General features: G+C 39.2%; 1 protein-coding gene across 1 annotated transcript in view; it reads left to right on the top strand.

Annotated features, from left to right (window-relative positions):
• Positions 1-14,463, top strand: part of NRDC (nardilysin convertase) — a 68,087-nt gene that overhangs the window by 45,969 nt on the left and 7,655 nt on the right. Inside the window, 7 exon segments of the mRNA XM_028514220.2 lie at positions 1,879-1,983; positions 4,094-4,217; positions 4,746-4,832; positions 5,421-5,540; positions 6,786-6,837; positions 7,765-7,915; positions 13,279-13,406. Of these exon segments, the coding sequence (XP_028370021.1) occupies positions 1,879-1,983; positions 4,094-4,217; positions 4,746-4,832; positions 5,421-5,540; positions 6,786-6,837; positions 7,765-7,915; positions 13,279-13,406 (767 nt within the window).

Here is a 14,463-nt window from a genome sequence, read left to right as displayed (position 1 = left end):
TTGTTATTGATTCCTCTGTAATCTGCTCTATATACTTGAAGTCACTTGAAATTGAAATGATCTTACTCTGTGAAAACAGAAAGGCTGCTATGACTCGTATTAGCCTTTAGAGGCTCCTACACACAGTGCTCCCTATTCATTCATATGCATAGAACCGCGAGTCTTGTCATCTACCTTATCAGGAGTGATTTTGTTCTTTTCAGCTCTGGTGGCAACATGTGGGCCAGAACTGTGGCAGAGGAGTGGGAACAAGGATTGTGGAGTACAATCCTAAGTGATGCACAAATTCCTTTTTGGGGGGACCTGCTTTTTAGCATTGGTTGAGTGAGTGACATTTTCTTTCTGTCCCTTCACTTCCTTCTTAGCAAGGCATTTCAAGATTTTTGTTTACTGACATCTCTGCATTTTATAGCTTATTTCTTTTACTTTTAGCAATATTCATGGATACTTACTTTGATTCTAAAACATGAGCCCAAAACACCTTAAATAAAAACCTAATCAGTGCAAAGTCAGAACACATCAGTAAGGTCCATCCGTATCTGTATGAACTGCTAAACTAACTCCAGTAGCTCAGCTTATTTTGGCATTTATGTATACTCTTTTTAAACAAAGTTGAAATGTCTCCTTTTCAGACTTTTTTTCTAGTCTTCATCAATAAAGGTATATAGGAATGCCCCTTTCAAAGTAGTCTCTTTTTAAACTTAAAAAAATTTTTAATTTTACATAGGAACTTGGACTTAGTATGTCTTGTAATAGGTCAACTATTTGAACTAGACTGAAAAGCTGTTTAAGTGCTTTTTCTGTAGGCAGAAAAACAAACAATATAACAATAAAGGAAGACAGTAAAAGTTTGTAGTAAATGAAAAAATTAGAGGGTAGACAATAATAAGTGTTGGAGAAGATGTAGAGAAATTAGAACCTTTATACATTACTGGTGGGGGTGTAAAATGGTGCACTTCTTTGGAAAACAGTTTGATAGTTCCTTAAAAATTTAAATAGTCCTCACCAGTGTGGCTCAGTTGGTTGGCTGTTGTCCTGCAAATCAAAATATCAGCGGTTCAATTCCCAGTTAGTGTACATACCTGGGTTACAAGTTTGGTCCCAGTTGGGGCATGTTTGAGAAGCAACCAGTCATTTCTCTGTCATAACTCTGCCTGTTACTTTCTCACTCTGTGACCTTGGACAAATGACCTAGACAATCTGAGTATATGTCCTCATTACAAAATGTGGGAATGGAACCACTGGTTCCACTTGGTGCAAGATTCTGTGCATCTGGGTGCACACATGCTTGAACTGATTGCTTTCCTCTGGAAGAGTATTTCCATTTCATAGATTAGAGAACTGTGGTTTAAATTGAAATAATATACTGATTAATAAAACTTATTCTATTAAGACTCTTATTGTACATTTTGATTTTTACATTAATTTGATTCATGGTTACAAATAGCTTTTAGATAGCTTTTAGGTGATAGTGCTGCAGTGATAAAATAATGAAGGCCCTGTCTTTAGGGACCTCACAGCATTGTGGGGCACCTGGCATATAAACTAGCATTTACAGTTCAGTCTTATAATTGCTCTCATGAGGAGGCTGTGACATAATTGGAGCCTGGTGTGTTGCAGGACTCAGGGTGGGGGATTAGAGGAGTGTTAGGTTAAAGCTCCTTAAGCTTGTAGCTCCGGTTAATTTATTTTTTGAAATTCTGACCATCAGTTTCTTTAACTGCAGTTAAGTTTGGTTTTTTCTGTCAGAAGCTTTTGGTTCATTGTGTGTGTGTGTGTGTGTGTGTGTGTGTGTGTGTGTGTTTAAGAGAAAAGTATTTGTGGCAAATTAAGGATAATGGGGAGTTTCTAGTGCGAAATAATTTTCCCTCTTTACAGACAGACCCAGTTGAGTATGTGGAAAACATGTGTGAAAACATGCAGCTGTACCCACTGCAGGACTTCCTCACTGGAGATCAGCTTCTCTTTGAATACAAGCCAGAAGTAAGGGAGTTTCCATTTCTAATACTTACATTTGGAGAAAGAGGAGGGTGAGAAGCAGAGAAAAGTACTTAAGAACTGTGGGAATGGAGAAGGCTTGATTGTGTCTAGTCATGTCTTGTTTGTTTAAATTGAAAAAATACCAGTAGTTTTGTGGGTAATTTTTCATGTTTCTTGTGTAAGGTTATGTTTTGATAGGAGAAAGTCAAATCCTCTTCTTAGGTACTATTCTTACCATTTTTTAAAGTGTTGAAACATCTACTTAAATAAAGTGATTACCAAGAATTATGTGCACTGGTTGGTAAGCATATTTAGAGAGTTGTTTAGCTTACCTTTTAATTCAGTTGGAGATGATGCACAATTAAATCTTAATCATTTTGAAAATATTTACAAGAAAAATATAAGATTCCCTGAATTCAAAACATGATTTACAGATAATACTACATACAAAAAAAAAAATGTTGGCCAGGGTTTTTCCTCCATTGTTCCTGGGCAGTAAGTCATGTTTTTTCCCCGTAGGGTAGCAGTTCTCACCCAGGGGTGATTTTTCCCCCTAGGGGATATTTGTTCATGCAGAGACATTTCAGTTGTCAAAACTGGGGGTGCTCCTGGCATCTGGTGGATAGATGCCAGAGACACTGCTAAACATCCTCCAGTGCTGAAGACAGCACCCCACAACCTAGATTTATCTGGCCCATGGTATTAATAGTGCTAAGGCTGAGAAACTTTGATAAAGGGTATTCTACTATTACGAATTTTAAAGAAGGTTGGGCAAGGTAAAGGAAAAAGCAGCAACCACATGTTCTTGTCATCTCCCTAGGATGGTTGTGCCCAAGGGTCCAAGTGTTTTTTTCTGAACCACCGTTTGTCATTTTTTTCCTCAAAGAAATGGTGAAAAGAAATGGTGTTTAGATGGTAGTTAGCATTTTAAACCTAATCCATAAAATCTTGTTTTAGTCCTACCATAGTGAAGGTTTATTGGAGTAGGGCCTGCGTGGGCTCGTTTTTGCTGCTTCTCAGGTGTGAGGCGGCAGTTAAGAGCGCTGTAGTCTTTGGAATCACGTACAGACTTGGTTAGAACTTTGTTTTTGCCACTTCTAGCTGTGTTGTCCTGTACAGATTACATAATCTTTGACCTGAGCAAATTATCTTTAACCTCTGAAGCTGTTATTTTCTATAAAATTGGTATACCTTAGGGTTGTTTTTAGTATTAAATAAAATAACATGTTAAACACTATCTGACATAGTAAACACTTAGCGATAGCTATTTTTACTTCTAGTACTATTACTATGTACAATTTGAGATGAGTACTGTTTACCTGAGGGAGGATCCAAAGAAACCCAGAATTTATTTATAAAAAAAATTGTGTATTTATTTTTACATGTTTAAACTTCAGTCACCTTCCAGGTACTCTTCATTTGATGCAGTACCTATTAAGATGTTTTTTTCCAGTGCTCAAAAAAGTTTTTGAACTCATAAATTTTGATGTTTTTTAGTGTTTCTGCCATTTTTGTTTCACCTCTTCCACATCAGCAAAATATTTCCCTTTGAGTGCTTTTTTTCATCTGGGGAAACAAAAAAGTCGCTCGGGGTGAAATCAAGGGTGGGGCATGATGGGGGTAATGCTGTTTCTGGTCAGAAACTGAATACTTAGCATGGTGTGGGCAGGTGCACTCATAAATCACCCGCCATAAAATGGGCAAATGCATTGAAAGAGACTTTAAGAAAATTTTATTGAAGCTGAACACAGCCTCTCACAACAATGCCAGCTGGTGCACTGATACAGATGGGTTCCTGGATCACACACCTAGCAAGGGAAGCCTGTACTACAAGAAGATAATTATATTCCAGAAGATAATTCCATTTTTCTGGTGTCCCCCCTTATATAGCATTATATAAAATGTATCAAGAAACATTTTAAACAACTGATATACTAATGAACTTATGTAAATTAGGGTGTTTATGGACTATACACATTTTCATTCATGTCAAGATGCTAGGATCTTGGGGTGTCTAACATAACGTGGTTCTGTCTTTTTAACAGATGTATAGGTTAAGGTTGTTATTGTTGTTCATGTGTCTCCTCCCCCACCCACCCCCGTCCCTTATTAGGTCATTGCTGAAGCCCTTAATCAGCTAGTTCCTCAAAAAGCGAATCTCGTCCTACTGTCTGGTGCTAATGAGGGAAAATGTGACCTCAAGGAGAAATGGTTTGGGACTCAGTATAGTATGGAAGGTAAAGTGTTTTTAATAATTGTCCTACATTATTTAGATATGTCCGGCTCACCTGGGAATTTTTATTCCTTAATAATGTGTCTGATGGTTCTTATAGGGGAAAAGTATATATATTTTCACATTACCTTCAAATGAAAATTATTTATACTTCTTTGCTATGACTTTATATTTATTCGCTAGTGGAAAAATCCTGTTGTCTTGGTAGTTTGGGAGCAGTTTTGACTATGTTTTAGAAAAGTACATCTCAAACTTCCTCAGTGTGCGTATGTTATACCTGGAGAGCTTATTAAAATACAGATTCCAATTCAGTAGCTCTTGGGTGGGGCCTGAGACTCTGCAATTCTACAACCTAAGCTCCCAGAGACCCCACTTTGAGTCTCAAGAGTCTGGAATGCCTGGATATATCACTCATAGGTTTCTGAAGAAAGGAGAATTGATTTGTGAAGGCTAGTTGTTGGCTCGTTTGTTATTGAGAGAATTCCGAACATCGCATTTTTGACTGGAACAGTTTGTTTTTCCACCTCTGCAGATGTTGAAAACTCTTGGGCTGAACTTTGGAAGAGTAATTTCGAATTAAATCCAGATCTTCATCTTCCAGCTGAAAACAAATACATAGGTCAGTGAAATAGCAATCATTGTACACCCATGTTCTAATAAAACAAATAGCACCTATATAGAACATTATGTTTTACAAAGAATGGTTTGCCCAGTAACACTCTGGGATGGGCATCACTGTTTTCTTACTTTTTCGAATGAGAAAACAGGCTCAAAAAAGTAAAGCAACTTGTCTAAGTTGGTGAATGGAGGAAACAGGACGCAAACATAGATCTTGGGGCTCTCTAAAACATTTTTTTTTTTTGCTTGTATGCCCTAGCTGATCCTTTTAGTCTATGTTGGAATTATCATTATCTTTTCTGGTTGTTTTAGCGTTTTTCAAACTATAGATTGCAACCCATTAGAGGATTGTGAAATCAGTGTAATGGGCTGTGATGTCAGTGTAATGAATTGTGAAAGCATTAAAAAAATCAGTTAGAATGGAAAATAGCAAAATGTTTAATTGTACGAAGAAAGGGTATTATTTCAAGAACTTTTGTTCCAGATTTCACAAAGTAGTTGTAGTTACTTAGATTTCTGAAGCCAAGAACAGATTGCTGGGAATCCTGTTAACCTACTTGAATGAGTTATTACTCTTTTCTTTTGTTAGCCACGGACTTCATGTTGAAGGCTTTTGATTGTCCGGAGACAGAATACCCTGTTAAAATTGTGAACACTCCACAAGGTTACCTGTGGTATAAGAAAGACAACAAATTTAAAATCCCCAAAGGTAAAGTACTTCCCTCCCTAAAAGCAGTGAAATAAGTGTTATAAATCTTTCTTCACATTGTAGCAAAAACCTTTTTTCCTTATGTCTGTCATCTGCCTCCCTCTCCCCTGACCCTTCCATTTGAAGACCTTTGCAGGCTTACCTCGCAGATCGGTGCTGCACTCTTGTGCCACCACAGAAACCCTTGGAATAGAGTCTAAGCCTAAAATGAAATTGTTTTCAGATATTTTTCTTTCAGTTTAATGAAAGCAGAGCCAGGTATTTGGCCATCTTAGGGAATAGGTGGTACTTTTGAACATTATTTTTAAAAAGAGGTAGAGGCCCTGGCCATGTAGCTCAGTTGGTTAGAGCATCGTCCCAGTACACCAAGGTTATAGGGTTTGATCCCTGGTCAGGGCACATACAAGAATCAACAATGAATGCATCAATAAGTTGAACAACAAATCAATGTTTCTCTCTCTAAAAAATCAATCAATAAAAAGTTTTTTCAAATGGAGATAGAATAAGAGTACACTAAAGGAAATTATTCTTCGACACCAGAGCCTCATCCAGCATTACAAATGTGAAACATTCTCCATATAGCTCCCTCTACATTTTGTTTTTCAGTGTAGAAGCAGCATAGTATATAGTTAAACACTCTTAAATCCTTCAACTTAGTAGCCCAAACTATGTTGCTTTTTTCTCATTCCTGTGCCTTATATAGGAACCTGCTGAAGCCACATGGAATCAGGGGTTGTGTGCTGTTGGTGGCCATTTAATCCATATCCTTAACTTCAACCAACTATACTGTAGCTCTGAGGAATTCTTAAGTTCATTGGGAAGATGTTGCCTCAGGTTTTTTGGAATAGGTTATAAGAGTTTCTAAAAATGTTATTATCATTTATTCAGCTTCCTTGGAAAGGCTGTCTATGACTTTTTGTGAGCACTGGGATTGCTATTGACATGCATACCTCTGTAAACATTTTCCCTGACTAAAGCTGTTGATAAATAGGAGTATTTGTAGGCTCCTCTGTGTGTCTGTCTGTATCTCTGATCTTTCTATACAGTAAAGTGTGCCTTCTGGTCATTATTTGGAATGGTAAATACTACTTTTAAAAGACCCTTAGGATAAAAATGTAATGAAGATTTAAGGATTAATAGCTTATTTCAGAATTTTAAAAAAGCATGATATTGGGGATAAATAGATGTATAGACTATTGAGGCCTCTGGCCTTTATTTTCTTATCTATGATCTTTTTTCTTTCAGCATATATACGTTTCCACCTGATCTCACCTTTGATACAGAAGTCTGCAGCCAAGTAAGCAATTGTCCTTTTTTCCAGGAAAAATCGTTATTATTGAAAACTTATTTGTTTCATTCTGAATCATTGTATCATCTTCTCTATCAGTACTTGAGCTATGCTGCTGATTTGTATATTTTTTCCATGCCCAAAACAAATTATTTGGATCAATATAAACATCAAGATGAAGTTGTGGCTGCTGCCTCTCCAGTACCATTTGTAACACAGGCTGATGGTGAAGGCTACTCTAGAATCACTGGTTGAGATAGTGCCTTAGAGACGAGTTTGGGTTAGCTTCAGTCTGTGATGAGGATGAGTGGATCTATTAATCCTGTATTTAGAGGCTGCCAGAGAGTCTGATTACGTATACTTTGTTCTTAGCAAATCACTTATATATTTATGTAGATAGCTGCATTATGGGAGGTCAGAGAACCCAAAATATTCCTGAAACGTAGGAGGTACTCAGGAAATGATAGTGTATTTCTTCTTTCCTTTGCCTACTTAACACATAAAATCCAACCTTAAGATGACAGGCAGCATTAACATTTATTAATATTCACTTTAAAAAATACATTACCCTCATCCCTTCCCTCGGAGTTTTAATTTGTCAGTCAGGGTAGGCCACAGTAATGGAGCCGTTAGGCCTGTTACCTTTGATACTTTTTACACCTACTGCACTGCGCAGCATGAATGTGGCTGTTTTCTCTGTGTGCATGAGATGAAAAAGATGAGGGAGCACAGCTGAAGATAGGAGCTCTATAAAACCTCTGTGACAGTGAGTCCTGGAAGCAGTGTTACCTTGACTCAATGAGTATATAGTTTTACATTCGGGAGAAGTGAGTAAACATCTTTGTAAAAGTGAAGTTTCTTACTCTAATTCAAAGCAAATCTTTTCACATCTATTGCTTGCCAATTAACGATGCTGTTTGCATTTTATATTCTCAGCGTGGTCCTCTTTGATATCTTTGTCAATATCCTCACCCATAACCTTGCGGAACCAGCTTATGAAGCAGATGTGGCACAGCTGGAGTATAAGCTGGTAGCTGGAGAACATGGTTTAATTATTCGAGTGAAAGGATTTAACCACAAACTACCTGTAAGTACAAGTGCTCTGTTTTCCCCATAGAGAGCTTTGAAGTTTCATATTTATGTTTGTGGCTCCCATAGTACCGAACATAGAGGCTTGTGCATGGAGTGCCGTCCACAGAAGGTGATCTTTATTCATGTGGGTTATCATGCTGCCTTGTCAGGCGTGTGTGTCCTTTCTTTTTCCTGTACTGTGTCCCATTGTTTTAAGTATGTGTGTCTTCTCAGTTCTAAGCTGAGCCCTTTAGAAGCAGGGCATATATCTTGTCAGTAGTTTGTCTTTTGGTAAGGAATGTGTTCCAGTGCCACTTTGTCAAAAGTGTCATAAGCAGAGGGAGAAATAATACAGGGTGCTAGGTGAAAGGGTTGGATCATTGAACACCAGGTAAAGTAATATAATGTACCTGGTGGGTAGAACATATATTCAGGTTTCGGGAACTGGATTCATACAAGAAAAAATCTGGAGGAAAGGCCCTGGCAGAGGTTAGATCTGTGCTAAGAGATGACAGCATCCATATCTTAGCAGAAACGCTGGTGAAGAATGCAGTTCTCTCCTTTATGCCCTTGTTCGTATCAACCTCCTCAGGGAACAGAGATTGGTCTTAGGAGGACACACCATGGAATATTTTACTTTTATCAACCTTCAAAGGCTTACGTATAATGTAGCATAAGGTCCCAATAGATTAAAGCTTAATATTGTAGTTGTCATTTGGGAGATATGTTTTGGAATTACCTGGAGAGCTTTTCAAAATATAATCCATAGAAAAGTATTTGAGGTTCTTCATTTTATGAAGCTTACTTAGCTTTAATGTTAAAACCTGAGATAGATGAGTTTTACCTGTAAAATGTAGATGCGAATATTTAAAAATTTGAACATTACCTGGCTAGTGTAGCTCAGTGGATTGAGTGCGGGCCTGATTCCCAGAGGGTCACACCAAAGGGCCGTGGTTTGATTCCCAGTCAGGGCACAGGTCTGGGTTGCAGGCGAGATCCCCAGTAGGAGGCGTGCTAGAGGCAACCACACATTGATGTTTCTCTTCCTCTTTCCCTTTCCCTTCCCCTCTCTCTAAGAATAAATAAATAAAATCTTTTTAAAAAATTGAACGTTAAGTGCAACAATGTAACAAAAAGAATAATTCACTCTGATCATGTGCCAGGAATGCAGAGGGTTGGTGTTCAGTATTAGAAAGTTGATGAATAAACCATAACACAGGTCAAATGGGAAGCACAACAGGCATACCTCAGAGTTGTGTGGGTTCGGGTCTAGGCCTCCTCAGTTAAAGCGAGTGCTGCAGTGAAGGGAGTTGATCTTTGTGCTGGTTTCACGTTGTAAAAATGCAACATGGTGAAGTGCAGTAAAGCAAAGCACAACGAAACGGGGTATGCCCGAATTTGGATATAGTGATAAATGTCAAAGCACTTGATAAATTTGAGTGGGCATTACTAATCAGTAGGAATGGGGAAAAATTATTTAATCACAATAAAAATTTTAATTTAAAAACAATAACAGCAAATGTTACACTAACTGATGAAATGCTGAACGTTAAAAGCAGGAATAAGCCAAGGATATCCACAATTACCTCTGTTCTTCAGAATAAATTAGAGGTTGTGGATGCTACATTAAAATGAAGAAAATGAAATAAAAACAATTGAAAAGGTATTTTTATTTTTTAATTATATTTTATTGATTATGATACTATAGTTGTCCCAGTTTTTCCCCCTTTCCCCCCCTCCACCCAGCACCCCCCACTTCCTCAGGCAATCCCCACACCGTTGTTCATGTCCACGGGTCATGTGTACAAGTTCTCTGGCTACTCCATTTCCTGTACTGTACCTTACATCCCCATGGCTGTTCTGTAACTACCTTTTGTACTTCTTACTCCCCTTACCTCTTCACCATTTCCCCGACATCACCCTCCCATGTGGCAAGCATCGAAACGCTTGCTGTATCCATGATTCTGGCCCTGTACTTATTGTTTGCTTAGTTTGTTTTTTAGATTCAGTTGTTGATAGGTATGTATTTATTGTCATTTTATTGTTTATAGTTTTGATTTTTTGTTTTCTTTTTAAAAATATATTTTATTGATTATGCTATTATAGTTGTTACATTTCCCCCTTTATTCCCCTCCATCCTGTACCCCCCTCCCACCCACATTCCTCCCCCTTTAGTTCATGTCCATGGGTCATACATATAAGTTTCTTGCCTTCTTATGCTATTCCTGTCCTATCCTATAGGAGGATATCCTAGCCTATAAACCTTCCTATCCTGTGTGTCCTGTGCTATTCTTAACCTCTCCCTATTTTCTCCCTACCATCTATGCTACTTATTCCCTGTACCTTATCCCCCTTTCTCCCCAACCTCCTCCCCTGCTGATAACCCTGCATGTGATTTCCTTTTCTGTGATTCTGTTCCTGCTCTAGTTGTTTGCTTAGTTTGTTTTTGTTTTGTTTTGTTTTGAGGTTTAGTTGTAGATAGTTGTGAGTTTTTGTCATTTTACTGTTCATATTTTCGATCTTCATTTCCTTAGATAAGTCCCTTTTACATTTCATAGTAAGGGCTTGGTGATGAACTCCTTTAACTTGATCTTATCTGGGAAGCACTTTATCTGCCCTTCCATTCTAAATGATAGCTTTGCTGGATAAAGTAACCTTGGAGGTAGGTCCTTGCCTTTCATAACTTTGAATACTTTTTTCTAGCCCCTTCTTGCCTGTAAGGTTTCTTTTAAGAAATTAGCTGCTAGTCTTATGGGAACTCTTTTGTAGGTAACTCTCTCCTTTTCTCTTGCTGCTTTTAAGATTCTCTCTTTATCTTTAATCTTAAATAATGTAATTATGATGTGCCTTGGTATGTGATTCCTTGGGTCCAACTTCGTTGGGACTCTGAGCTTTCTGGACATTCTGGAAGTCTATTCCCTTTGCCAGATTGGGGAAGTTTTCCTTCATTGGTTTTTCAAATAAGTTTTCAATTTCTTGCTCTTCCTTTTCTCCTTCTAGTACCCCTATGATTTGGATGTTGGAACATTTAGAGTTGTCCTAGAGGTTCCTAAGCCTCTACTCATTTTTTTTTTTTTTAATTCTTGCTCATTCTGTTCTGGTTGAATGTTTATTTCTTCCTTCTGGTCCAAACCATTGATTTGTGTCCCGGTTTCCTTTCCATCACTGTTGGTTTCCTGTATATTTTCCTTTATTTCATTTTTCATAGCCTTCACTTTTTCCTGTACTTTGCATACTCAACCAATTCTGTGAGCATCTTGTTTACCACTATTCTGAACTCCGCACCTGATAGGTTGGCTATCTCTTCATCGCCTAGTTGTGTTTTTTCTGGAGCTTTGATCTGTTCTGTCACTTGGGCAATGTCTGTTTGTCTCCTCATTTTGTCAGCTTCCCTGTGTTTATTTCTATGTATTAGGTAGAGCTGCTATGACTGCCTGTCTTGGTAGTGTGGCCTAATGTAGTAGGTGTCCTGTAGGGTCCAGTGGCACAGCCTCCCCTTCCACCCAAGCTGGATACTAAAGTTATGCCCTTTGTGTGGACTGAGTACACGCTCTTCTTGTAGACTTGGTTGATATTGGCAGGTTAATGGGAAGGATTTACCCAAGGCCAGTCAGCTGCAAGGATTGGCTGTCATTACTGACCACCATGCTCTCCCCTCCATGGAGAATCAGCTGTGCAGGGGCAGGGTGGTCTTGCTCAGATGTGGTCTGTAGCTATCCACTGGGTGTGCTGGCTCTGGGGTTTCCCGGGTGGTGTAGGCCAAGGTCAGCTCCTACCTGTGTTTTGCCCAGGCCACCCTGCCTGAACTATGGAGCAATCTGAGATGGCTGCTACTTGTGCTGGTCTTGGAGATTCCCAGGCAAAGCCAAACTGAATCTAGGCTGGCTGCTGCTAGTGCTGTGACTGGGGCCACTTAGCAAAAAGTATGGGGGCTGGGGGACTCACTGAGGACAGCTGTTGCTTGTTTGAGAGGATTGAGGAAGTTGTGGAGCATGAGCTGAGACCAGCCATTCATATGGAAAAGCTACTGTTAACAGCTCTAATTTGGGTAGGATGGAGCCTCAGGGGCTTTCCAGGGCAGGGCGGGCAGGGCAAGCAGTGTTGCCCAGGTTGATGGAGTCTCAGATATGGCACCAGCATGTGGGCTCTGTGTCCCTGCCTGCCTTTCTGTCTGGGAGAAAGCTGCCAGCTCTCACTTTGATGCCAGACAGTTTTCCTCCCTGTATGCCACTGGTGCCTTTCAAGCTGCTACCCCAGTGCTGGAGCTCAGAGGGAGTTTGTCTGAGTAAATTTGTGTGTGTTCTTTAATAGGAACTGCTTGGGACTCCAGACTTTCTCTAAACTGACTCAATTCCTGCTGGTCTTTGCACCAGAAGTTATGGGGACTTATCTTCCAGACACTAGAACCCTTGGGTGGGGGTCCTGGTGTGTGAATGTGACTCCTTGCTCCCAAGATATCCCTCCCAAATTTCTATCCACCACATGTGGATGTGTGGGACCAGCCCATTCCGCATCTCTGCCCACCCTCACACCAGTTTGGATGGATGTGGTTTCTTTAGTCCCATAGTTGTCAGACTTCCATTCAACTCAGTTTTGCCAGTTGAGTGATGTTTGTTCTATACTTTAGTTGTAATATTGGATGTAGTTGAGGAGAGTGACGCATATTTACCTGTGCCACCATCTCTCCAGAAGTCCAAATCTCCTTCAGAGAAAAGTATTTTTCTTTGGAGATGATATGGTTGTATTCTTAGAAAACCTAAGATAGTAGTAAAATTGTAAAAATTACTTGTGACCGGTCACAAGGTCAGTATATCAAAATTACTCTTTTTCCTGTGGTAGCAGTAACCACTTAGAGAAATGGATAGAAACAACATTCTTTTACAATACTGAGGAAAACAAAATACTTAGAATAAATAAGAAAAATGCAGAACCATCTAAAGAAAGCTATAAATCTTATTCAAACATATTAAAAAAGCCTTTAAAGGAGAGACTTACCATGTTTCTGAATAGGACAGCTTGATAGAAAATTATCATTACTTCAAAAATTAACATGTAAATGTAATGTCCTCCCATGTAAAGTTATATTTAAGGGCTGTGGGGATGCAGATGAAATTATTTTTATGTTCATTTTGAAGAAAGAAATATTTAATACCTATGGAAATTGTAAAAATAAAAGAATCATTGCTCCAAATTTGGCAGTGTTGAGGATTTTAGCCCCTGGAACTTCTCTGAGTCGTCAGTGCTTCTGGCCCCTGTAATGCCCGTTTCCATGCTGGGCCCCCGGTAAAAACCAATGGAAGACATTTCCCCACCCTTCCTCCCCCAAAACCTTAATTTTCGTGCTTTTCCATTTAAAGTGTTTCTTTTTTTTCTTTGTAGCTACTGTTTCAGCTCATTATTGACTATCTGGCGGAGTTTAGTTCCACACCAGCCGTCTTCACAATGATAACTGAGCAGCTGAAGAAGACCTACTTTAACATCCTCATCAAGCCTGAGACTCTGGCCAAGTGGGTATACTTGGGATCAGCTTTTATTCCGAAGGCCCGAAAGTATCCGCCTTCCCTAGGGGTTATGTGTGGGGGCTGAGGCTATAGTTGCACTGCCAGTTTTCAGACTCATTAGAATTGTGCTGTCGTTTGTGAAACCAGTCCATAAAATGATCGGGTTTTTAAACCCCTCTAACAGCTATCTGTGAGTAGGACTGAAAGTAACCTACTGTACTTAATTAGAGGCTGAAGGTAAAAAAGAGTGTTTTTCCAAAGTCTGTAAATGAATAACAGTTGAAGTAGTGCTGGCTTTATGTGGTTCAGAATTGCTTGCTGGTGATACGTTACTGTTTTAGTGTGTTGAGTGCTGTGATAAGTGGCTGAGTTAAACTTCTTAAACTGTAACTATCCAGAATTCAGTCATGGTTCCAGAATAGAGCAAAGAGGCTTCTGGACAGCATGCATACTAATGCTTAAACCCTGTGCTAATGGGCTGCCCCCTTGGGCCTTTCATTACAGCCTATAAGCCTATAGGTTACTTTGTGTGAATCAGGGAAAAGTACTTCCTTGGAAGTGCCCTCCGTCGGCAGGGAGGGGGAACATCCCCTGAGCAGACATAGCCCTTTGTGCACATGGTTTGCAGTCCCCTACTTGACCTCCTTGCTGGGCGTCTATAAATGGTAAACTGCACAACCTGGTAGACAGGCCTGCCCTTGACAGTTATAATGAGCCCATAAATAACCAAAATTTGAAAGCAGGGGAGGAAGTAGCTAAGAGACAGGTGGGTGATAACTGAAAATCTGATCACAAAAAGCTACAAAAACTAATAACCAAATGTAAGTTGGAAAGGAGAGTTGTCTAGAACTACTGATATGTTGAAAAACAGCTCTGTGTATGCAATTATCCCTGAATGCTAGTTTATTAAAATGTGGTAAAGTAATGATAATAACACCTTTTTATTGAAGATTTGTTATGTGCTAGACCTAGAACTTTATATGTATTTCTCACCAAAACCCCATTATTATTTCCCTTGTTTTATAAATGAAGAAATTGAGTCACATGTGTTAGGTGACTTCCC

This window comes from Phyllostomus discolor, chromosome 5 (assembly GCF_004126475.2).
Source record: "Phyllostomus discolor isolate MPI-MPIP mPhyDis1 chromosome 5, mPhyDis1.pri.v3, whole genome shotgun sequence".
Classification (NCBI taxonomy): domain Eukaryota; kingdom Metazoa; phylum Chordata; class Mammalia; order Chiroptera; family Phyllostomidae; genus Phyllostomus; species Phyllostomus discolor.
The sequence above is the reverse complement of the archived record's forward strand: the minus strand, read 5'-3'. Positions and strand labels throughout refer to the sequence as shown.